Raw genomic sequence first — 25,316 nt, 5'->3', positions numbered from 1 at the left:
TGATGATTAGTAGGTTTTTAAAAATAATTAGGAAATTGCTAGGAAACAAGGGATTGAATCAGTATAATTAGCATTCTTCTTTAAAGGAATCATTAGAACACAGTGGTGAATCCTGTTTTTAATTAGCTGTAGTGATAACCACCAATCCTTTTCAACTCCTGGACTTTTTCTTCCTAGCCTATTTGCTATTTTTCCAGGACTTTTTGAATCATTCCCAAATTTTTGTTCACTCTTTCCTGCTTATATAGGTATAAACGACTGTGTTTTTTAGTGGAAGAAACAAAATACTCATGTATATTAACATTTACTTATTTAATAAAATCATGGTTTATTATTTATTTATTGTTATTTTTAAATAACATTTACGTATTTAATAAAATTTATATTTCTCTGTCTTTGACATCATAGGTACTTATTATTTAAGTTCAAATGGTCGCAACCTGGCCAGTCCTTTTAACAATGCCCATGATGTGTTTGAAAGCATCCTTGCATTCTGGCAGAAATAGTTCCAAATCCTTTCTTACTGTTTTGTCTGCCCCAAGACTTGAAATCAACTATTCGCCAAGGATCACTTGTTCCATCTAATGGAGAATTGTATTAGAGGCCAAAATTCAGAGGGTTAAGGGTACTCATGGAAGTTGGTGGTGAGAGTGCTGCAACTGCCATTGGGCCGTTCTTACTGCTAACGTTACTTCAAAAAAAAAATGCCTTGTAAAGTCACAATTTCAGATTGATTATTCCAGTTTAGTGTTACGTAATTGTTACCCACCTTTCTTATGGCTTGGATTCACTGATCACTAGCATTTTATGTTGATACTTCCTTGACCTCCTATGTAAAGGAGCCCTCCCTCAGTCACTATGTAGTAATTATACCTGCCTGTTTTATTTCCTTCCTGAGGTTCACCTGTTTATATGCTTACTTGCTTGTCTGTCCCCTCTTCTGCTTCACCCCCAGCATAAGATCCACAAGGGCAGAGACTTTCTGTTCTGTTTCAATGCCTGGAATAACACCTCATTAGTAGAAGATATTAAGCAGTTTGGAGATGTTCCTCCTCCATTTTGTCATCTTTATCATTGTCTTATAGTATGTTTTTTTTTCTTTCCTGAGACATTTTGCAAAGCTTTGATCTTGCTGAGAAATAAGAATCTCATCAATCCATCAGGTTTGCTGGAACTCTTCTTTGAACTTCTACGTTGCCATGATAAGCTTCTGCGAAAGGTAAAGAACAAAACCACTCCCTACCCCCATGTGTCATTTTTCCTTGCAGTGACATAAAACTTAGAGTTTGAAGTCTCTTGAATTCTTGAGGCTTTATATCATTGGAAACAGCTAAGAAATAATTTTAATAGGAAAAGATTGAGCATTGTGTACAGGGCAATATAGTGGTAATAGCTAATATTCATTGTTTACTTTTTGCTGAGTTACCATTTTCAGAGCATTTTACATATTTTTTTACTCACAAAGTGCTATGAGATGGGGCTTATTATTGTTATTATTTCACAGATGAAAAATTTGAGGCACAGAGAGAGAGAGAGTAACTTGCCCAGTGTTGCACAGCTCCTGCAGGAGCTTAAAGCCAGGCAGCCTAGCTCTAGAACCCAGTCCCTTTTCCACTGCATGGTACTCACCAGCTAAAACTGACCTTTTTTGTTATTTATATTTCCCTGTGACTTTATGTTTGCTGGTGACTTTATATATCAGTAAGACCAGGAGCTGAAGGTTTGTGAAAGAATTTTCAGAAACAGAAACTAACATTTACATTCATCAACTTAAATTTTTTTTCAAGGTGTTAAGAGACTGTATTCATTTGATTTTAGCAATTATACTTCTTGATCTTCCCTGGTGGCTCAGAGGTTAAAGCATCTGCCTCCAATGCGGGAGACCTGGGTTCGATCCCTGGGTCAGGAAGATCCTCTGGAGAAGGAAATGGCAACCCACTCCAGTATTCTTGCCTGGAGAATCCCATGGACAGAGGAGCCTGGTAGGCGCTAGTCCACGGGATTGCAAAGAGTCGGACACGACTGAGCGACTTCACCTCACCTCACTTCTTGATCTAACTTGTGGAATAAAAGTGGTCCATATTTTGGGTACCAATATTTACATGCGTTTAGGGGAGTAATTTTATTTTTTTGTGCTCCAAAATCACAGCAGATGGTGATCGCAGCCATGAAATTAAAAGACGCTTACTCCTTGGAAGGAAAGTTATGACCAACCTAGATAGCATATTGAAAAGCAGAGACATTACTTTGCCAACAAAGGTCCATCTAGTCAAGGCTATGGTGTTTCCAGTGGTCATGTATGGATGTGAGAGTTGGACTGTGAAGAAAGCTGAGTGCCGAAGAATTGATGCTTTTGAAGTGTGGTGTTGGAGAAGACTCTTGAGAGTCCCTTGGACTGCAAGGAGATCCAACCAGTCCATTCTAAAGGAGATCAGCCCTGGGTGTTCATTGGAAGGAATGATGCTAAAGCTGAAACTCCAGTACTTTGGCCACCTCATGTGAAGAGTTAACTCATTGGAAAAGACCCTGATGCTGGGAGGGACGGAGAAGGCAATGGCACCCCACTCCAATACTCTTGCCTGGAAAATCCTATGGACGGAGGAGCCTGGTAGGCTGCAGTCCATGGGGTCACGAAGACTGAGCAACTTCACTTTGACTTTTCACTTTTCACTTTTCATTGGAGAAGGAAATGGCAACCCACTCCACTGTTCTTGCCTGGAGAATCCCAGGGACGGGGGAGCCTGGTGGGCTGCCGTCTATGGGGTCTCACAGAGTCGAACACAACTAAAGTGACTTAGCAGCAGCAGCAGCAGCTGGGAGGGATTGGGGGCAGGAGGAAAAAGGGATGACAGAGGATGAGATGGCTGGATGGCATCACTGACTCGATGGACATGAGCTTGGGTGAACTCCGGGAGTTGGTGGTGGACAGGGAGGCCTGGCGTCCTGTGATTCGTGGGGTCACAAAGAGTCAGGCACGACTGAGCGACTGAACTGAACTGAGGGGAGTAACTTTCCTGTTTTAAAAAAAATAACTATTTTATTGAGATAAGTATATAATTCACATACAGTTTATCCATTTAAAGTGTACAATTCATTGGTATTTAGTACATTCACACAGTTTTACAACCATCACCACAGTCAATTTTGGAACATCATATGTAGGTCAGGAAGCAACAGTTAGAACTGGACATGGAACAACAGACTGGTTCCAAATAGGAAAAGGAGTACGTCAAGGCTGGATATTGTCACCCTGCTAATTTACTTTCTATGCAGAGTACATGATGAGAAACGCTGGGCTAGATGAAGCACAAGCTGGAATCAAGATTGCCAGGAGAAATATCAATAACCTCAGATATGCAGATGACACCACCTTTATGGCAGAAAAGTGAAGAGGAACTAAAAAGCCTCTTGATGAAAGTGAAAGAGGAGAATGAAAAAGTTGGCTTCAAGTTCAACATTCAGAAAATGAAGATCATGGCATCTGGTCCCATCACTTCATGGGAAATAGATGGGGAAACAGTGGAAACAGTGTCAGACTATTTTGGGGGGCTCCAAAATCACTGCAGATGGTGATCGCAGCCATGAAATTAAAAGACGCTTACTCCTTGGAAGAAAAGTTATGACCAACCTAGATAGCATATTGAAAAGCAGAGACATTACTTTGCCAACAAAGGTCCGTCTAGTCAAGGCTATGGTTTTTCCAGTGGTCATGTATGGATGTGAGAGTTGGACTGTGAAGAAAGCTGAGTGCCGAAGAATTGATGCTTTTGAACTGTGGTGTTGGAGAAAGACTCTTGAGAGTCCCTTGGACTTCAAGGAGATCCAACCAGTCCATTCTAAAGGAGATCAGCCCTGGGTGTTCATTGGAAGGAATGATGCTAAAGCTGAAACTCCAGTACTTTGGCCACCTCATGTGAAGAGTTAACTCATTGGAAAAGACTCTGATGCTGGGAGGGATTGGGGGCAGGAGGAGAAGGGGACGATAGAGGATGAGATGGCTGGATGGCATCACCGACGTGATGGACATGAGTTTGAGTGAACTCCGGGAGTTGGTGATGGACAGGGAGGGCTGGCGTGCTGCAATTCATGGGGTTGCAAAGAGTCGGACACGACTGAGCCACTGAACTGAACTGAACCTCCTTAAACCTCATTCCCATTAGCAGCCACTCCCATCCTCCCATCTATCTTCCCATCTATCCCAGCCCTAGGCAACCACCAATGTACTTTTGGTCTTTATAGATTTGCCTACTCTGCATGGAATCATATAATGTGCGCTTTTTGTGACTGGCTTCTTTCACTTAGCATGTTCAAAGTACCTCCATGTTGTAGCTTGTGTCAGCACCTCATTCCTTTTTGTTGCCAAATAATGTTTCATTCTCTGGTTATACCACTTTCTGTTTATTCACTCATCAGTTAATGAACATTTAGTTTTCACTTTCTGGCTGTTAGCAATAATGCTACTATGAATATTTGTGTGAACATTGGAAATAAATTTTCATATCTCTTGGGAATTTAACCAAGAATGGATTTGTTGGTCATGTAATTCTATATTTAACCTTTTGAAGGTAACTTTCCTTTAGCTGCTTTGTTTTGTTTGTTTTTGGTCTCTTTTGTGTTAGAATGAAAAATGGGTAAGCTAAATCCTCTTGTACATTTGTATTTCTCTCCAAATAAAGTGAGATTAGAAATGTCAGTTAATGTGCATGTTCTTGTTTCTTTTCCACAGACTTTATACACTCATATTGTGACTGATATCAAGAATATAAATGCAAAACATAAGAACAATAAAGTGAATATAGTAAGTACCCTTTTGTTTTCCATGTTTGCAGCGTTGTACTGCAGTATTGCGCAGTATATTAAGCCTTCTTTCTCCACTTTTCCTTCAGGTATTGCAGAATTTCATGTATACCATGTTAAGAGATAGCAATGCAACTGCAGCCAAAATATCTTTGGATGTCATGATTGAACTCTACAGAAGAAACATCTGGTAACATATATGTACTTATCTCTTGATAAATAGGCTTCTATACATATGTAATTACCACAGAACATATACACAAATATATTTCTTTGATTTTGAGGTCTTTAATACATCACTGATATAGATTAAGTTGGAAGTAAAAATACAGAGGCAATCCAAATGACTAATAATAACACTGGCTACCACTTCTTGAGTACCTGCACTATGCCTTACCCTGTTCAATCTGCGGAACAGTGTAATGTAGCTTATCTGGGATTATTCCCATCTTATAGGTAATGAGACCTGTAGTTTCACAATGCGCTTAAGTGTAGTAGTGCATAAAAGGTAGAGTTAAAATTCAAGCCCTGATCTGTCTTAACTCTGAAGTCTGGGCTCTTCCTACTCTGCCTCTGAGAAGATTTTCAAATCAGTTTATCCTCTATACTTAAATTATCATGTTTTATAAACTTCAGCTTGTTGGTACAGTGCCCCCAATTCATGTCTCTTGCTTTTCTTATTCACTAATTTTTTTAAAAAGTATAAAAGTGATGTTTGTTGCAGTGGAAAAGCTGAAAAGTTGGGTTTTGGGGTTTTTTTTTTTTTTTTTTTTTAATTTATTGGTAGTCCTACCACCTGTATACTTTCCATGTGGCACTAGTAGTAAAGAACCCCCACCTGCCAATGCCAGAGACAAAGACGCGGTTCAATTCTTGGGTTGGGAAGATCCCCTGGAAAAGGAAATGGCAACCCATTCCAGTATTCTTGCTTGGGAAATTCAATGGACAGAGGAGCTTGGCGGTCTAAGGTCCATAGGGTCACAAGGAGATAATCACAGTTAATATGATATTTCCTCTTGTCTTTTCTTTCATATGAATGTTGAAATATGGTTGGAATTTTGCTGTATTGTAGTTTTTCTTATTTTTCCCCCCAATCTATCTTGAGTAGGGTTTATATGTCATTTAAAATCCTTCCAAAAAGCCACTTTTTAATGTCTGCATAGCTTTCTGACACACAACTGGTCTGGAAATGTTCGCCTGTAGTTGGCTTTTTAGCAACCCATGACTTTTTGAAATAGTACAGACTATAAATTTTAACATAAGTATGTATTATTTATTTTGTGCCATTGTCTATGCTCTCAAGTACAATAGAATGAAATTTTACTTTAAAACACTCAACTGTCTTCCCCCAGGAACGATGCCAAAACTGTCAATGTGATCACAACAGCCTGTTTCTCTAAGGTCACCAAGGTGAGCTCCTGCAGGGCTGTGTGAAGGCGCCATCGGTAGGTAGTCGCTTCTCTAGCTGAAAGGTGAAGGAGAGAAGTGGGTGTGCAAGGAAGTGCTGGTGTGCAGACACATTGTCCAAACAGTGCTCAGGCTGCTGCCCTGGTTTATCTGTGCTCTAGAACAGTCAAACAAAATTAATAGTTTTTCAAATGCTCTCTATTAAACAATAGCCTTAGCATTTATTTTATGTTTTCCCCTATAAATCTTGACTGTTCTTTTATTGGGCTCAGACAAAGCTGAAAGAAATTTAAGGGCATGTTTGACTTTCTGTTAGAAGGGCTATAATATCACTTTTCTTATGGGGTATGTAGAAGTTCTTGACTTGCTGCTTGAAGGATAACAGCTCTGTAGAGCCTGGCTAAGAAAGATGAGCCCAGATCCTATCACTCTTTTCTTTTTTTTTTTCCCCTTCAGATCCTAGTTCATATGCATGTATAAAATATAGACAGAAGTATTTATTCTTTGTTGTAAGCTGGGATGAGTAATTGACTTTGTCTGAACTGGTCTTTAGATATTAGTTGCTGCTTTGACATTCTTCCTTGGGAAAGATGAAGAGGAGAAACAAGACAGTGACTCAGACTCTGAGGTTAGTTTAACCACAGATACTTTTGAACTTCACAGTTGATCAGATTTTATTATTGTTCTCAGAGTAGATTGTTAAAGTTAGAAACTTCTATGCTACCTTTATCCTTTATTGAGTTCTGCCATGCTGAGATTTTGTTCTATTTAGATTTTGTCCCACTCGGTAAGATCGGTTAAATAACTAATAAAACTTAGATTCATTCAATCTTGTTCTTTCTAAAGCTATACCTATATCTCACTGTTTAAACCTAGAATAAAAATTACTGCCAATTTATTTTTGAGGCTAAACATCATGGAAGTTTTATAGAGGGGAGAAAGGAAGTTGTATGTGTGTGTGTGCGTTCTAAGTCTCTTCAGTCATGTCCGACTCTGTGACCCTAAAGACTATAGCCCTCCAGGCTCCTCTGTCCATGGGATTCTCCAGGAAAGAATACTGGAGTGGGTTGCCACTGAAGGAGGCTTCAGTGGATTTTCCCGACCCAGGGATCCAACTCGCATCTCTTATATCTCCTGCATTGGCGAGCAGGTTCTTTACCATTAGCGCCTCCTGGGAAGCCCTGGGTGGTATAGCATCTTTAAAAGGAAGAATCAAGATTTATGATGTCATGAAATTTTCTTTGTTAAAAATACTTTTATTAAGATGAAAAATTCTAAAAAAATGTCCCTTCTCATTTTTGCATTTTGGTAATAATACTGGAATATGATACAACATCTTGTAATTTGTTTTGTTGTTATTTTATTAAATAACACATGACCAATACATTCCTACTGTAAAAAATTTCAGATATTATAGATACAATAAAATAAAAGTTTCTCAATCCTTTCTATTTCTTTCTCACCTCTGTTTTCGTAGTTAACCATTTCATTTCTCATGTATATATATGTGGACATGTATACATATTGTCTTATGTGTGTAGTCTGTTTCTTAAATATATATAAACAATTTATTTTGCACCGTGTTTTCTTTGTGATGACATATTTATAGAGTGACAGATGTATCAGTGCCTTTGGATAGTCTTCTACTTGTATAGATAGATCTAGCTCAGTATTTTAACCTCCACATAACGTTTCAGAATATGAAATAAATGTAGTGTGGATTAAGCATTTCCCTGTTGATAAAGACTTGTCTCCAGGTTTGTTTTTTTCCTTCAAATAAAAACATACTTGCCTTCTGTCTATATATTATATGTCAATAAAAACTCAAAGTAGAAAAACAAGTTAGTGCTGTTGTGGAAATCTTCATATGTGCCTGTTCCTGCACATGGGCAAATATTTTTATTGAATTTTTAAAGTGTTTATTTTTAATAGCTTCATGCAAAGAGTACAAACACAAAAAAGTGACTGAAAGGGTTATTTTCTGCTCTTATGCAGATTTTCCTTGTTTATGGTTTGACAGAGTAGTTTTTTCTTCAGGATGAAGGACCAACAGCAAGAGACCTGCTTGTGCAGTATGCCACTGGGAAGAAAAGCTCCAAAAACAAGAAGAAGTTGGAAAAGGCTATGAAAGTCCTCACGGTGAGACGCATACCTAGGAAAGGAGATGGGACTCATTCAAACATAGAATATGTGGTCTTTAGTAAAAGCTTTTAGGCATTTGAAATAAAGTAGCATTTTTGTTAAAGACTTAGAAATGTGTGATGAATTTTTAAGCCCTGATTTTTTTTTAGATGAATAATTGTTCTCAGCTCTAGCAAAGTCTGTGACTTGAATAAATTAATTTTATTAAATTCATTTTTATTTGTTTTGATCATATCTTCTCAGAAGAGAACATAAATGAAGTAAATCTTACATTTTGTAGTGATTATTTGAAGTCATTAATTTGCCCCTAGTTTGTTTTTTAATGTTTATATTTCCAAATCCTTATAAATCTCACAGGTGCTAATAGCTGAAATATTCCCAAGCTGACTCTTAGAAGCCTTGAAGCACCTTTAGTTCTTTCAGTTGAAAGAAAGGTTTTTGGAACAATGATTTTTTTTTTTTTCTTTTTAAATAGTGTGATAGACTTGGTAACAGCCTAGGGCCTCTTCACTGTAATTCAGAATGTAAATATTTTCCTCTCCCTTTCTTTCAGAAACATAAAAAGAAGAAAAAACCAGAGGTGTTTAACTTTTCAGCTATTCACTTGATTCATGATCCCCAAGGTACTATAATTATGACCTCCCAAGTTCCTTGTTGGCTTTTTCTGCCTATTTAGCTTCCTAACTTCCAGGTTATCAGAGAATATAAAACCCCTGGCACTTAACAGACAATAAATGCTAAATTGTTGCCTGTTGGTTGTGGCCTAGAGAATTATGTTCTAAAGCAGTGATTCCCAGGCCACAGCAAAATAAGAAAAATGTGGTGGAACAGCCCTCTTCGCAATTCATGTCATTCATAATGCAGTAATAGTAGGACATTGTACCTGACCAAATGAAAATTAACAATCTCTTGTTATTCCCGTTTTTTTGTTGTTGTTGTTTTGGGGGGTTTTTTTGTTCTGTTTTAAAACCAGTGGATGGAAACCTAAAATTTGGGAAACCCCTTCTAGAAAACTAGTTCTCAAAGTAGATTGCACATGGAATCAGTTGGGGAATTTTATGAAACTATACTGGTACTTGGAGAAGGAAATGGCAACCCACTCCAGTATTCTTGCCTGGAGAATCCCATGGATGGAGGAGCTTGGTGGGCTACAGTCCACGGGTCGCAGAGTTGGACACGACTGAGCGACTTCACTTATACTGGTACTTAGGTCCTGTTATTCCTAGAGACTGATTAGTTGATATGGGGTATGATTGGGCAATGGGGTTGTTGTTTTGTTTGTTTGTTTTAGAGTAGATCCCCGTTGGTTATCTGTTTTAAACATAGCAGTGTGTTTTACATGTCAATCCCAGACTCCGAATCTATCCCTCCCCTGGCAATGGGGCTTTTAAATGCTTTCCATACTCCAGTTTACTGACCCTTCCTCTCGGTCGGTATTCCTCAAACTTTTAAAGCATATACAGACTACTGTGGGATCCTACTAAAGTACAGATTCTGATTTTCAGTAGGTCTGGGGGTAGGTCCTGCATTTCAGTAGTTGTAATAAGCTACATGGTGGACAGCTGCAGGTGGTCTGTGGACCACACTTTAAGAAGCACGGTCTTAGAGTGTTTGTCACACAGTCACTCGATGTTGATGCTGAAAATCTTGGGAATCCTTAAGACTTAACTTTGGGCACCATCAAAGGTATATTTGCTTGTGTGTAAGTCTTTCCACCTGTCCTGTCAGTTCATCCTGGTTCTGCAGTGATTTCAGGCACAGTCACGTTAGAGTCAACAATCAAACCACCACTTTTCTCTACACTTGTTGGATAATATTGTGCAGACCGTGGGCCCACAGTATACATCTGATTATTTTCTTCTTTCCAGATTTTGCAGAAAAGCTACTGAAGCAGCTGGAGAGCTCCAAGGAGAGGTTTGAAGTGAAGATGATGCTCATGAACCTCATCTCCAGATTGGTGGGAATTCACGAGGTTTGAATTGCATTGTGTTTCTCTTGATGAATATTAAAAGTAGAATAATTCTCGGTAAAAGGACAACTCTGAATATGTTGCTTTCTTCAAAAATCAAAAAGTGAAACAGGCTTCTTTATTGAATATCATGCAGTATAGACAAATACCAAGATAAAAATGAAAGTAGACATGAGTGAATATACTTATTCCATTTCCAAAAGAAAAACTTAACATTTTAAGAATAAATTGGTTTTTCTCCATTGGCTGCAGTTCTCAAGCAGGATCATCAGTCAATTCTTGTTACATTTGTGCAGTAATTTCAAGTCACACCTGAATTTGAGCTCAACAGGAAAGCAAAAGTGATTTGTAATTGAAGTCTGATTTGATAGAAATGAAAACTGGAGCTTCACAACTGACTGCAATTAAACATCCATCTCTATATCAAACACAAGTCTTGCCATTTAGTTTTCTGGTCCTACTTTTGCTCTGTGACTAAAATAGAAAAAAATTTATTCTCACATGATGAGCTTTGAACAAGATTAGGCCATCTCCAAAGTTTTTCTTCTTGAAGTTAAAGATTACAGTTGCTTTAATAACTGGATCTTCATCACTTTCATCTAGGTAGTTCAGTTGAATTCAGTCACTTAGTTGTGTCCCACTCTTTGCAACCCCCATGGACTGCAGCATGCCAGGCCTTCCTGTCCATCACCAACTCCCAGAGTTTACTCAAGCTCATGTCCATTGAGTCGGTGATGCCATCCGACCATCTCATCCTCTGTCATCCCCTTCTCTTCCTGCCTTCAGTCTTTCTCAGCATCAGGGTCTTTTCAGATGAGTTTCAGCTTCAGCATGAGTCCTTCCAATGAATATTCAGGACTGATCTCCTTTAGGATGGACTGGTTGGATCTCCTTGCTGTCCAAGGGACTCTCAAGAGTCTTCTCCAACACCACAGTTCAAAAGCATCAATTCTTCGGCACTCAGCTTTCTTTATAGTCCAACTCTCACATGCATACATGACTACTGGAAAAATCACAACCTTGGCTAGATGGACCTTTGTTGGCAAAGTAATGTCTCTGCTTTTCAACATGCTGCCTAGGTTGATCATAACTTTCCTTCCAAGGAGTAAGCATCTTTTAATTTCATGGCCGCAGTCACCATCTGCAGTGATTTTGGAGCCCACATCTAGGTGGAGCTCAGAGTCATTTCTCCAGTATGGTTTAATTGGTATACAGTAACAAAACTAGACTGTGGGTTTTTTGGTGATCAGATTACACTAGGTGCTATTCAGGTTTGAATTACTATTACTTTTGAAGACTAAAAAATTGCTTCTGTAGCCACACCAATTTAAAAGTAGAATGTTGCATTTTGACTGCCTTTCCTCCCTTGGTTTATTCTGTGTACACATTCTGCCTTGACATAATGAGGATTGGAACATAGCCTTCCTTTCCTTGATTAATACAATGCATTGAATCATCCTGGATCACTCATACTTGTTGAAGGGGGAAAAAAATGACTCCCAGTTAGTTGAGCTTGGTGATATAATTACATCATGGAGCATTGAAACTCTGCAGCTCAGCAGAGTTTATATATTAAGTTTGTGCATTCTTTTCTCCACAGCTTTTTCTCTTCAACTTCTACCCCTTTGTGCAAAGGTTTCTACAGCCTCACCAAAGAGGTAAGACTTCCACTTGCTGTGTTCCTTTGGTGGCCTTGGGGTTAGAATAACCATTCAGAGTCTTTGGTTCTGGAATTACAGTTATTTGGGGGTGAAAAACTCTAAAATATTTGGTTTCTCAAAGCAAGTCTGTTTGTAATACCATACTCATATGGAAAATTCTTAAAAAGACTTTTGACTATTTACTGTAACTTGGTAATAGATACCAGGGTTTGCCTTACTGCTTTCATTGTCCTTATTTGTATTCTTAATTAAAAACATCAACATTGTTAATAGGCTATACCTCAATACAAAATAAAAAGTTTAAAGTTTGGGGAAAAAAATAAAAGCAAAAAGAAAGTAATGGTTGTCTTTGCCTTTGAACTTGAACCAAAGTAGGAAAGAAGTGAACATTTATTGAACATTCAGCATGAGCCAAATGCTGTGCTAAGTGATTCCCATGTAGTCATCTTGTTTCATCCTCACTTCAGTCCTATGAGGTATAGAAAGAAGAAAGACCAAGATCCCTCCCTTTGTTTGCCAAAGGCCTCGTTCTTTATATGTGGATGGTTTAGTCGCTAAGTCGTGTCCGACTCTTGCGACCCCATAGACTGTAGCCATCTGTCTGTGGGATTCTCAAGGCAAGAATACTGGAGTGGATTGCCATTTCCTTCTTCAGGGGATTTTCCTGACCCAGGAATCAAACCCAGGTCCCCTGCACTGCAGGCAGATTCTTTATATATACTGCTTCTTTAAAGGGGGAGTGTGTGTATATGTGTATGTTTATATTTTTTCATTTATTTAGTGATTCCTAGTGAGCACTGCATTAGACATCAGTGAACATAAAGTATTGCTCTAACCTTCATAGAGCTTACATTCTAGAGGGAGATCCACAGAGTGTTGTATATCATATGTCCAGGTGAAGATAAGTATTTTGAGAAAAAAGGAAGCAGGTAAAGGGAATAGAAAGTGCCAGGGTGGGTTCTGTTTGGATTATGTGGTCAGGAGAGACATTTTGATGAGGCAGCAGCTGAGCAGGAAGCAAGGCAGTGAGCCACGCAGACGTCCGAGAGTTGGGTATTCCAGGCGGAGTACTCAGCAGGAGTGCTAAGGCCGGTGTGTGTGCTCGCCATGTTTGCCGTGGTCCTGAGACAGGGCTGTAAACTGACTGACTGTGGCCTTTCTGATCTCTTACACTGTTAGAAGTAACGAAGATCCTTCTGTTTGCTGCACAAGCATCTCATCACTTAGTACCCCCAGAGGTGAGAACTCTTAAACTTTACTTCTGTCAGGATCTAGTGAGTACATAGCAGTGTCACTGAGTATATAATGGTGGCTTTTCCCACAGAGATTACTGTCCTCTCCGCCTTCTTAAACTGAGTAGAAGAGACACTAGCTCTTAAGGACACTTCTATAGAGAAGTTTACTTTTAGAAATAAAAACATTTTACTATAGGAAATAAAGTTTGTTTTGAACCAGTGGTTGAGAACTCTTGTTGAGTGGCCAAATTTTATCCTAGAGAAGGCAAGAATATCAGTGAATTTATATAGTGATTATTTTTCAAAGCTGGTAGTTCCTTTCTTTGATTAAAACAGTGTTGGATATACCTGGGTCAAAGCAATGTTGAAAACTCAGATTAAAGGAGAGCCAGATTTAATATCAGAATAGCCAAGAAGACAGCGACACCCAAAGTAGAGTTACTTTTCTGTCTTCCTCAGTCTTGCTCCTTCCACCTCCCAGACCGAAGGTGGAGGGCTGTTTTTCCACTGTGATAGTGTATCATCCCTTCATTGTCAAGCGTTTGAGTAGTTGGAGACATGTTACCAATACTCATATCCTTTCTTTCCATCCCATTCAGATCATCCAGTCATTGCTCATGACTGTGGCCAACAATTTTGTTACTGACAAGAACTCTGGAGAAGTCATGACAGTAGGGTACGTAGAACGTGGCTGGAGGCAGTGGCAGTGGTTTTCACCTACTGGCTTTGCTTTCCGTTACCAAGATGTGAAATTTCAGCTGAAATGTGCCCTCTGAAAAAAACTTAAAATATACTTCCGCTTTCTCAGTATTTTTCTTCTTCTCTTGGTAATTTTTAAATTTATTGGTTAGAATTTTGAGCCAGAGAAAAGATTTCTGTCCTTCTAATCAACATTTTGTTTTTTAACTAGCTTTTTACTCTTTCAAATGAATGCTTGTGTGCTGTCTAAATATTTTTTCCCTGTCTGCTACCCTGAATTCCTGTCTTCCCTGGAATAAATGATTCATTATTAAATGATTCTTTAATCCCAAAGCAGTTCAGTGACCTTTTTGATTGATTTGAAAGCAGTTAGTGAGTGTGAGCACTGGTTTAGGATGTCCAGTCTGCTCTGATAACTAAGCAGTATGCTGAGCAGCTGCTTTTTATCTCACTTGGAAAACATTCTGGGAGATAACAGCCCTAAAGACTAACTTTTTGGGTGGAATAGAGGGAGAGGAAGGGATGTATATGTAATTAGGACTGCTTCGTGTTGATGTACGGTAGAAACCAACAAAACATTGTAAAGCAGTTATCTTTCCATTTTAAAAAGAAAAAAAAAAGACTTTTACTTGACCTAATACAGTTTCCCCTAGAGTTGGTGAATAAATGCTGCCAACATATACAAGCCCATCTCCCTTTATTGCCCTTTGCTTTACACATTGAAGGTCTGGTAACTTTGCGTGGGGCAAGTCTAATGGTGACATCTTTCCAACAGCATTTGCTCACTCTGTGTCTCTGTGTAACATTTTGGTAATCCACCAGCATAAGGATTATGCCTCACTGAAGGCTCAGATGAAGGTTAGCATTTTTCGCAGTAAAGTATGTTTTAATTAAGGGTGAAAGTGAAGTAGCTCAGTCGTGTCCAACTCTTTGTGACCCCATGGACTATAGCCTACCATGCTCCTCCGTCCATGGGATTTTCCAGGCAAGAATACTGGAGTGGGTTGCCATTGCCTTCTCCAGAGGATTTTCCCGACCCAGGGATCAAACCTGGGTCTCCTGCATTGTAGGCAGATGCTTTACCATCTGAACCATCAGGGAAGGCTTAAAACATTTTTTTCTTAGACATAATGCTGTTGCACATTTAATAAACTACATTATAGTTGAAACATAGCTTTTATATACATGGGGAAACCAAAAAACATGTGTGACTTGCTTTATTGCATTGTTCTGGAACCAGATCTGCACTATGTCCAAGGCATGCCTGTATTTTAGAGGTGACGATGTTGCTTATTCCTCTAATAGAGGAAATAGCAGTAAACTGTGTGGAAACAAACCCTTCTGAGGCTGCCCACTCTCACATCCCACCAGGGACCTCAGCCCTATAAAACCGACCTTATATTCCTTGTGATTTAGTCTTTTCAGAAAATCTTCTTGGGTTGAACCACATGAAACTGCTGGTTTTTTTTAATTTCACTTTTTTCTTTTTTTAGAATCAATGCTATAAAAGAGATAACAGCTCGATGTCCTTTAGCCATGACTGAGGAACTTCTGCAAGACCTGGCTCAGTATAAAACACACAAAGATAAGAGTAAGTGCTGTGTTATTCTCAGTAGATGAAGGAGTATAGAGTATCTCAATTTTGTCTCAATAGACTCTTTGCTCTGAAGTTTCTAGTTAAAGCTGTTATTTTCCAGATGTGATGATGTCTGCTAGAACTTTGATTCAGCTTTTCCGAACACTGAATCCTCAGATGTTACAAAAAAAATTTCGGGTAGGTGAAGCATACATATATTGATCAAGGACTTGGTCTCAGAAAGTGAGAGTCACTTCCTCCAATTTGAGTTTGAGTATTTCTGGTGCTTGGAGTAGGAAATGGCAGCTCACTTTGGTATTCTTGCCTGGGAAATCCCATGGACAGAGAGAGCCGGCGGGGACTACAGTCAGGCCATCGGAGCTGAACTAGATGGCATTGCAAAGAGGCGGGCACAACTGAGCACATTTCTGATGCTTCCATTCACAGTGTTGGTGATACATGTAGTTTTATTCTTTAAACTCAGAATAAAGTTGAATACTATTCCTTAACTATTTTATAGTTGGTATATGCTCTGATACTGAATGAGTCTTATAGACCTTTTCAGATCTGTAGCTGATGACAGCATTGAACAGGCTATTCCTTAACCAGATACTGCCTCTATTGAGGTGGGAGGAAATGAGATGTATGTATGTAGCAAGAGCAGAGATCTCGAGACTTAAGAATCAAAGTTTCCTGGGGTAGTTCAGAAGAAAGCAAGAAATCAGTGGGCAAAGTTTTGAGAGGGAATTTACTTTGACCCAAGACATTGGTGAACTGTTTTTGTCATTCATTTGCTTCCATTTTTTGTGCTTCTTCTGAGTTCATAATCCTAGAGAATCCTTTTCATGAATAATGTTTTGCTGTCTAAGCAAAAAACTAGTTCCTTTCCTTTAGGGTAAACCTACAGAAGCCTCCATAGAAGCAAGAGTGCAAGAATATGGAGAACTGGATGCTAAAGATTACATTCCAGGAGCAGAAATTCTGGAAGTTGAAGAAGAAAATGCTGAAGGCGATGAAGGTTTGTTTTTATTGTACCATTGTTCAGGACAGAATCAATTCTGCTATATCTATATTGACCTTGAAATCTTTATACTGTTTGGACATTCATTCAGCTGATGTTAACTGAGTAATGACCGCTGCTGCGGGCATTGCAGGTATTGATGGGCAGTGATGGGCGTGGTTCCTGCTCTGAGGGAACTGACATTCTAGGGTAGAAATGCCTTTTTGTGTCCTTCAGATTGGTTGCCCCTTATCAAGGGCATGCTATTTGATACTTGGAAAGATAATGGGTTTTTGTTGTTATTGCCTAGAAAAAATGGTGAGGATTACAGTCTCTAGCAATCCTCCCATTGAAGGAGAATACTTGTTGAACTTGTTGAGGAATGCTTGAGGAACCCCATTCTGATTTCCAAAGCTAGCATTTATTGCACTGGTTACTGGAGTCCTATCTTCCTGTTTGTTCATTATTTCAACAAAACTTTAAACATTAGCTATGAGCCAGCCACTGTCAAAGCAAAGATGAATGACATGGTTCCTGTCCTTGAGAATTTTTCATAAACAGCTAATAAAGCGTTAACAAGATTTATGATTAGAGTCAGGTATAAGGGCAGGAGAGAGGTCAGGTATGCCTCAGAGGTTCAATAAATCTTCAAGGAAATGGTGAGCCATGAGTCATACTTTGAATGCTGAGTGAGCAATTGTAGAATAGTGGAGACTTTCCAGGCAAAGGATTTAGGAAACTTTTAGAATGTAGGATACAAGGCGATGCACAGAAAGCTGTGAGACTGGAGATGGAGTTGGGGCCTTCTCGTGAGTGGTTGTGTGCCATGCCTAAGAGCTGGGGTCAGAATGTGGGTGTCCACTGAGAGAACTGCAGCTGTCCTTGACTCTGAAAACTCTCTGCAGTAGCTCCATTAGGAACTCTGATGCCTTTTTAATGAGAGGTCTACAAGGTTCTTGCACAACCAGAATTCTCTGCCTTGGTTCCCTGAATGATTTGTTTCTAGCTAATTTCTCAAACACTTAAATGTGCTTAGAAAAGTTAAATAACTCATATGCAGTCACTGTAAATATACAGGTACAGTTTTGACGGACATGATTGGTTTGGTGGAAAGAACACAGGCTCTGGAGTCATATGTGATTTTCCTAATTTCAGCATAGCCTGCATTTCTAGCAGTTTTTTGGCCTGGGGCAGGTTATGTAACTTGAGAATCTACTCCTCTTTTGTTGAGTCACGTCGGTCAGAGAAAGATTGTCAAATTCTGGCTCATGGTGGATGCTTAATCAGTGCTTATTCTCCATTCCTTGACTTAGTTAAATTGATGTGACTTATTTAACAATACTACTACCCAACTCTTAGTGAGCCCCTACTTGAGGTTCATTATATAAGTTTTCTTTTGCTTGATTTGCCTCAGTGTACCATGAGTGCTGAGCAGAAGGCAGGGGTGCTGACACGCTCTTTTTCATGCAGATGGCTGGGAGAGTGCCAGTCTTAGTGACGAGGCAGATTCTGATGGTGAATGGGTTGACGTGCACCATTCTTCCGACGAAGAACAGAAAGAGATCGTAAGTCCTAAAAGTTCTTGTTCCAAGTGTTGAGGGGCTATGCTCTCAGTAGAGCTAATGGCCGTTTAAGCCTGTGTTGTGTTCTCTCAAGTCCGAGAAACTGAACAGCATGCCCCTGGAGGAGCGGAAGGCCAAAGCAGCGGCCGTCAGCACTAGTCGAGTGTTAAGTCAGGAAGACTTCCAGAAAATCCGAATGGCCCAGATGAGGAAAGAGCTTGACGCTGCCCCTGGGAAAGCCCAAAAGAGGAAATACATCGAAATAGACAGTGATGAGGAGCGCAGGTAAGACGGCACATGCACCAGGCCCTCAGTCAGCTCACGTGATTATGAAAGTCATAGGAAAAGGAATTCTCTCCTTGTTTGATATTATGGTTTTTTTCTTTACCCCAGGGGTGAGTTACTTTCTCTTCGGGACATCGAACGCCTTCATAAAAAGCCAAAGTCTGACAAGGAGACAAGATTAGCAACTGCAATGGTGAGTGAGGCATGTCATTGCCTGGTTCTTTAAAGACAGCAGATAACAGTGAAGTGAAATACGACTCAAAACTTGTATAGGCACAGAAAAGCTATAATTAACATAGAATAGAAGGCATAGATGGGAAGTTAGATGAGTTTTAGCAACTTGATAGCCACGTAACCACCATCCAAGACCAGCTGTGGAGCGCAGAAAGGCACCATAACATTTTCCCAGTTTAAAGGAGGTGCACAGTCGACAGTCCATTTATCAAAGCTATGAGAAAAGCAGTGGAATGTTTATAGTCATTAAAGAAAAGCCAGAGACAGCTGGAGCCTGCCTGCCTTCCCAGCTTCATTTTCTCTGCCTTTATTGTTTCAGACACCATTCCAAACAGTCCCCACATCACCCTCTGTTCCATTGGTACTGACACCTCTTTAGATAAGTGTGAAAACCCTTGTTTCTTCCCCACACCTGTGCATAAACTATTGCTACTTCCTGAAATGCTCTACCCTTCCCACCTTTCCTCACCAGAAAGGCCTTCACCCTGCAATGAACAGCTCACGAGGTCTCCCTTTCTCAGAGGCTCCTCTGACCTCTTGAAAGCCATTTGTTCCACTGTGCTCCCCAGCCCCATTACAGTACATCACAGTCATGTCTCCCCTGGGCTGAACTGTCACCAAGGAGCAGGGACTGGGTTCCATCTGCCTTCGTATCCTTGACTTCCAGTAGAGCTGCCACAGAGGAGACGTGTGTGTTGATGCGTTAACTCCTGCCACGGTATTTTCTGTGCGTGTGTGCTAATAGGCTGGAAAAACAGACCGAAAAGAATTTGTGAGGAAGAAAACCAAAATGAATCCATTTTCCAGTTCCACCAATAAAGAGAAGAAAAAGCAGAAGAACTTCATGATGGTGCGGCATAGTCATAATGTCCGGTCAAAAAGTAAGCGTTCCTTCCGAGAAAAGCAGGTGAGTTCAGCCCGAAGCTTGACTAGGCAGAGTGGTGGTGGTGGTCTGAGACTTGTCTATGTGTGAGGGGAATTGTGCCCTCTAAGACCTTGTGTAACATGTGTCTCAGGATTAATGGGCTATATTCTTAGAGAGCGTGGAGAGGTGGAGAGCAGTCAGGGCATGTAAATCCTATACCTAACTTGGTTGAGATTCAGCTATGTGACTTTTGTTTTTTTTTTTTCTTCTGTGTAAATTAGTTTAGGCTAAATGATTGCTAAGGTCCATTCCTATGCTAAGAGTCTCTTGGTATTGCATCTGTGAAGTACAATATAAAACTCAACTGAAGAATAATTTTTGAGTGTTTGTTATATGCCTGGTGCTTTTCTCCAAAAAACATTATTATGTGTGGTAGTATCTCAGAAAGGGCTTCCTAGGTGGCTCAGTGGTAAAGAACCTGCCTGCCAACGCAGGAGACGCGTGTTCGATCTCTGGGTCAAGAAGATCCCCGGCAGAAGGAAACAACAATGTACTCCAGTATCCTTGCCTGGGAAATTCCATGAACAGAGAAGCCTGGCAGACTACAGTCCACAGGGTCGAGAGTGGAACAAGACTGAGTGACTAAGCAACAACAGTGTCTCAGAAACAGCTTCAGGAGAGCAGTACAGACTAAACAGTCTGTCCCTGGCATGGTCCTTCCTCTGTGTGCCCTTATAGGACTTTGGCATTTTATTTTATCCATTTTCTGTCTTGGGCGAGTAGTCCTGTTATTATAGTAAAACAGATTTTTGTTTTTGTATCATTGTCTACTGGGAATGTACCAGAGTATATATCTACTTGTACCGAGAAGAATCTCTAGGAAATCAGGTAAATCAGGTAAATCAGGTAAAGTAAATGTTAGTGCCGCATCCTGAACCAGCGTTCCTAAATTGCAAGCCAGTTATGAACCTCCCAGTTCCAAATGTGAGAGCCAGCTCTCCAGGGCAGGGCTCCGTCTGTGCGGGAACCAAGTCAGAATGAACTAAATTAAGGTACCCCCTGAAGGCCTCCCTATCTATTTAAACTTGCTAGTTCTCAACTGTTTAGCTACTGCTGCTGCTAACTCGCTTCAGTCGTGTCCAACTCTGCCGTCTATGGGCCCACCAGGCTCCTCCGTCCCTGGGATTCTCCAGGCAAGAACACTGGAGTGGGTTGCCATTTCCTTCTCCAGTACATGAAAAGTGAAAGTGAAGTCACTCAGTCGTATCCAGCTCTTTGCAATCCCATGGACTGCAGCCTACCAGGCTCCTCCGTCCATGGGGTTTTCCAGGCAAGAGTACTGGAGTGGGGTGCCATTGCTGTCTCCACAACTGTTGAGCAGCATTGTATAAGTAATAAAATGACAATATTCTGAATAGAAGTTGTTGAAAGCCCAAAGGAAAGATGCCATTAAAGATTTAAAATAGTCTTGGACTTCCCTGATGGTCCAGTGGTTAAGAATCCGCCCGCCAGTGCTGGGGACGGGTTCAGTCCCTGGTCCAGGAAGATCACACTTGCTGAGGAGCAGCTAAGCCCGTGTGCCACAACTACTGAGCCCACGTGCTGTACAGTGTGCTCCACAAGAGAAGCCACTGCAGTGAGAAGCCCGTGCATCACAACTAGGGAGTGCTCCCTGCTCATAGCAACTGGAGACGACCAGCGATGAAGACCCAGTGTAGCCAAAAACTAATTAATTAATTGTAAAAGATTTTAAATTGAATTTTCCCAATTCAATTTAAATTCATGGTTGAATTGATTAAATCCATTAGTTTATCCTTCCCTGCCTTTTGTACGATTTTACAGTTGAGGAAATAGTTGGCAGTTGGCAGGCCTTGCCTTGTTTTGAGATATTTATAATCTTGCTACACTTAGCTAGGAGTGTTCCTTCCCCACTTCCTCTATTTTTAGCAGCTTTTCTTTGGCATGATAGAGAAGCCCTACTTTGTTCCCATCAGCACCTCTGGAAGTATCAAATATTTGTCTTAAAGAATTTTTTAAGAGGAAGTTAAGAGTTCATTGGACATGCGCACACGTTCCTTCAAGAATGCTTTTTCCTCCTCTGGTTTTCTTGCCATGACCAGAACTTCTGTGTTTGTTTCTTTGTCCTATATTTTCTTCAGGGTCTCTTCATTATGAAGCTTGACTCTGGGTTCCTAATTTTCTCTATTCTGTCCTTCCCTCTAGGCCAGCAGAGTCATCAATATGAAAATTATTAAGTGAGACATTTTACATTCTTGTTTTTGAGCTAATTGAAACACAGTGTGTTTTACACTTGTGCTCTGTGCTGTGCGCAGTCGCTCAGTCGTGTCTGCCTCTTTGTGACCCCATGGACTATAGCCCGCCAGGCTCCTCCAGGCAAGAATTCTAGAGTGGGTTGCCATGCCCTTCTCCAGGGGATCTTCCCAACCCAGGGATCAAACCCAGGTCTTCCGCATAGCAGGCGGATTCTTGACTGTCTGAGCTACCAGGGAAGCCGATGAAGTGGGCCACTGGAGTGGGTAGCCTATCCGTTCTTCAGGGGATCTTCCCGACCCAGTAATCGAACCAGGGTCTCCTGCACAGAAGGTGGATTCTTTACCAACTGAGCTACCAGGGAATATTTGGACTAGCCATGTTTCATTGCCCAACAGCCATGTATAGCTAGTGGCTACTGTATTGGATGGTGTATTTATAGAGCATCTCCCAAAAGAGGTGAGACTAGAGAAGGAAGGTAAAGCACATGAGAAGAGAAAGAGAAGAGGACCTTGCAGGGTGTTCAGATGGTGTGAACGAGGAAGGGGCCTGATATATGTATGAGAGTGGCCTGTGCTTTGTCACAAAGTTTAATGAGTGGAATTAAATCCATATAACCTGAGTTACAACATTATTAGCTAATTGTCGTCCAGTCGCCCAGTTGTGTCCAGCTCTTTACAACTCCAGGAACTGCAGTATACCAGGCCTCTCTGTCCCTCACCATCTCCTGAAGTTTGCCCAAGTTCGTGTCCATTGCATTGGTGATGTATTATTAGCTAATATATCGTTCTTAACCATATGTGACTATTCCACAGCTTCCCAGTTTTGAACTTATTTACTGCAGATGGTGATTGCAGCCATGAAATTAAAAGATGCTTACTCCTTGGAAGGAAAGTTATGACCAACCTAGATAGCATATTCAAAAAGCAGGGATATTACTTTGCCAACAAAGGTCCGTCTAGTCAAGGCTATGGTTTTTCCTGTGGTCATGTATGGATGTGAGAGTTGGACTGTGAAGAAAGCTGAGTGCCGAAGAATTGATGCTTTTGAACTGTGGTGTTGGAGAAGACTCTTGAGAGTCCCTTGGACTGCAAGGAGATCCAACCAGTCCATTCTAAAGGAGATCAGTCCTGGGATTTCTTTGGAAGGACTGATGCTAAAGTTGAAACTCCAGTACTTTGGCCACCTCGTGTGAAGAGTTGACTCATTGGAAAAGACCCTGATGCTGGGAGGGATTGGGGGCAGGAGGAGAAGGGGACGACAGAGGATGAGATGGCTGGATGGCATCACCGACTTGATGCACATGAGTTTGGATGAACTCTGAGAGTTGGTGATGGACAGGGAGGCCTGGCGTGCTGCAGTTCACGGGGTCGCAAAGAGTCGGACACGACTGAGCGACTGAACTGAACTGAACTGAATCAATGTATAACAATATGAACGGATAGTATAATTAAACTGACTTTACAGATATGAAAATAATACATATATGGCTAACTCAGAAATACCTTCTTAGTCATGCAACTTAGGTTGAAAGAAACTTGTTAATTTTTTTCTACCATAAGTGTCCCAGTTATTCTGCCTGTCTACACAGACATACTAAGACCCAGACCTGAGTTAAAGGCAAGAAATCAATAACTTAAAATCATAAAATTCAAAAAGTTTGAATATGTAGATACAGAGCCAGGCAACTTCCACACACCCCCCCCCCCCAAATGCGTTAAAGTTTCTAGGACTCAAAAGGTGATGGGTGCTTGGGGAATTAATGGAATAATATTCATCACAAACTTAAAAGGTACACAGTGGCCTTGGTTATCTTTTTAAATTTAGGTTTATTCTTCATAATCTTTTACTTAATATTCCATTCATTTTCTTTTGGGAACTGTGAAACTTTCTGAGGATATTTACAGGTTCACTTTGAACACTGGTCCAGTGGTCGTCTTCTCTAGATCATGTCTACTTCATTGTTTCTTTATCTTCCAGCTGGCGCTACGAGATGCACTCTTGAAAAAGAGAAAAAGAATGAAGTAACTTCCAAGCAAGTCTTCCGTTCCAAGGAGAATGCTAAATTTGTATCATTACTCTGAAAACTTGCAAATTAAGAATATTTGTTTACATTAAAAAGTCCAGAAGCACTATGTTGTGAAAACCACAGTAAACTTGGTAGCTTTTGGTGTTCTTATTTTAGAGATGGGTAATGGTGGGAATGTTTGAAATGTAAACAGTTGTGGTATAAATTCATTTTCATTTAGTGTTCATGGAAGAAAATAATTATATACACATGTATAGAGAAAGAGTGAGAGAGAGTGCCTGTTGTCACCGAAGATATAAAAATGAATGAGCCATAACTTCTTATTCAAGATATTTATAACCTGTTTGTAGGATGGGGCGAGGGGCAAGTGTGTCAATATGTATTTACACTGCTGTATAAATAGTTCTATAGTAGACAGTTTATACTTCTGTGGAGTCACAGAGGCCTTACGGACTAACTCTGCAGAGGATGGGTATTATATATTTTCTTAAAACAGGACAATGTTACAAGAGTAAGAGGATCTTACTTGTAAATAGGCTTACCCCCTGAAAACAGGTTCCTGCTGTACAGATTTTGAGTAGACAATTTAGCCTTTTTAGTCCATCCATCCAAAAGTTGTAATTTTTTTAATATGCCAGGTATAGGCTTTTTGGCTAAGATCTCATTTTTTAAATTGCCTTAAGTATAAATTAATCTCAGAGTGGCTTCTGTTCATTATTTGGGCTTCCCACTCTTCCACAGAGGAAAAAGAAATCAGATTACTTTCCTCAGTCTTCCTTGACCCTGTAATATGTCCAGCCCTCTGTTGGCCTTGTCTCAATAAAAGGTTTCTAATGTCAAATAGGTACTCTGTGTGCCACGTGGTGTGTCTTATCTCCCTCCCCCAGGCATACTTGAGTAGATTCCAAGGGCCAGGAGAGCCATGGTCAGCTGTTTGCAACTTTCTGCATTTGGAAATCGTTTGATGCCCTTTGTCTCAAATTTCTTAGATAATATTGTGATAGTCGGAAAAATTGCTTCAAACTAGAGTAAAAGGCAATGTTCTGCCCACTCAGAAGCTTGTAAAACCACTTCTCTTATTCCTTTTCTAGCATCTTCTGTTTACTTTCCGAGTTCAACTTCAGTGTTACTTCAGTGAAACTTTGTGACTTTTCCTAAGACAGCCCATACCAGGAGGGATTAGTTACAAAGACCTCAATGATTAATGATTACTTTGCAGTGGCCTGGCGAAAAGAACCCTCCATTAACCCCCAGCAGCTTCAGTGTTTCACAGGAAGTGCATGTTTGAATGTTTCAGACCTGAAACTGCTCCCTCCTCTTTGTATTTTTCAACTGTCTCCCTGTGTATGTGTCTAGCTCCAGAAGTAAATAAAACTCAAAATGGCCTAGGGTCTGTAGCTTTGCTATTTGAAATTGTGGTGATGCTGGGTACTTTCATCCTTCCCCTAGACTTTTACACCCCTCTGAGCTGCTGAGAGGCCAAGAGTCCATTCTGTAGTCTCCTCTCTGTTCTACTACTCTTAACTGAAGTTTGTATGGCAGCTAAATTTCTGGCTTTAAAAGCTATAGCTTTAACTTTTATTT

General features: G+C 40.3%; 1 protein-coding gene across 2 annotated transcripts in view; it reads left to right on the top strand.

Annotated features, from left to right (window-relative positions):
* The window catches only part of SDAD1 (SDA1 domain containing 1), a 31,045-nt gene extending 6,466 nt beyond the window's left edge, over positions 1-24,579 (top strand). The window contains exons 4-22 of one of the 2 annotated variants that reach the window (XM_040237096.1): positions 1,109-1,219; positions 4,727-4,798; positions 4,887-4,987; positions 6,150-6,207; positions 6,758-6,832; positions 8,242-8,343; positions 8,900-8,969; positions 10,215-10,318; positions 11,916-11,973; positions 13,156-13,214; positions 13,811-13,887; positions 15,404-15,501; positions 15,608-15,684; positions 16,381-16,504; positions 17,957-18,051; positions 18,143-18,333; positions 18,442-18,526; positions 19,313-19,474; positions 23,684-24,579. In XM_040237096.1, the coding sequence (XP_040093030.1) occupies positions 1,109-1,219; positions 4,727-4,798; positions 4,887-4,987; positions 6,150-6,207; positions 6,758-6,832; positions 8,242-8,343; positions 8,900-8,969; positions 10,215-10,318; positions 11,916-11,973; positions 13,156-13,214; positions 13,811-13,887; positions 15,404-15,501; positions 15,608-15,684; positions 16,381-16,504; positions 17,957-18,051; positions 18,143-18,333; positions 18,442-18,526; positions 19,313-19,474; positions 23,684-23,731 (1,767 nt within the window). In that variant the 3' untranslated portion in view covers positions 23,732-24,579. The remainder of the gene's footprint in view (positions 1-1,108; positions 1,220-4,726; positions 4,799-4,886; positions 4,988-6,149; positions 6,208-6,757; positions 6,833-8,241; positions 8,344-8,899; positions 8,970-10,214; positions 10,319-11,915; positions 11,974-13,155; positions 13,215-13,810; positions 13,888-15,403; positions 15,502-15,607; positions 15,685-16,380; positions 16,505-17,956; positions 18,052-18,142; positions 18,334-18,441; positions 18,527-19,312; positions 19,475-23,683) is intronic. The other variant, XM_040237097.1, reaches the window with a different exon arrangement.
* Positions 24,580-25,316: the final 737 nt, after the last annotated feature.

Source organism: Oryx dammah, unplaced genomic scaffold, assembly GCF_014754425.2.
Source record: "Oryx dammah isolate SB20612 unplaced genomic scaffold, SCBI_Odam_1.1 HiC_scaffold_3, whole genome shotgun sequence".
NCBI lineage: Eukaryota > Metazoa > Chordata > Mammalia > Artiodactyla > Bovidae > Oryx > Oryx dammah.
Note: the sequence above shows the minus strand (reverse complement) of the source record. Positions and strands in the feature narration are given on the sequence as shown.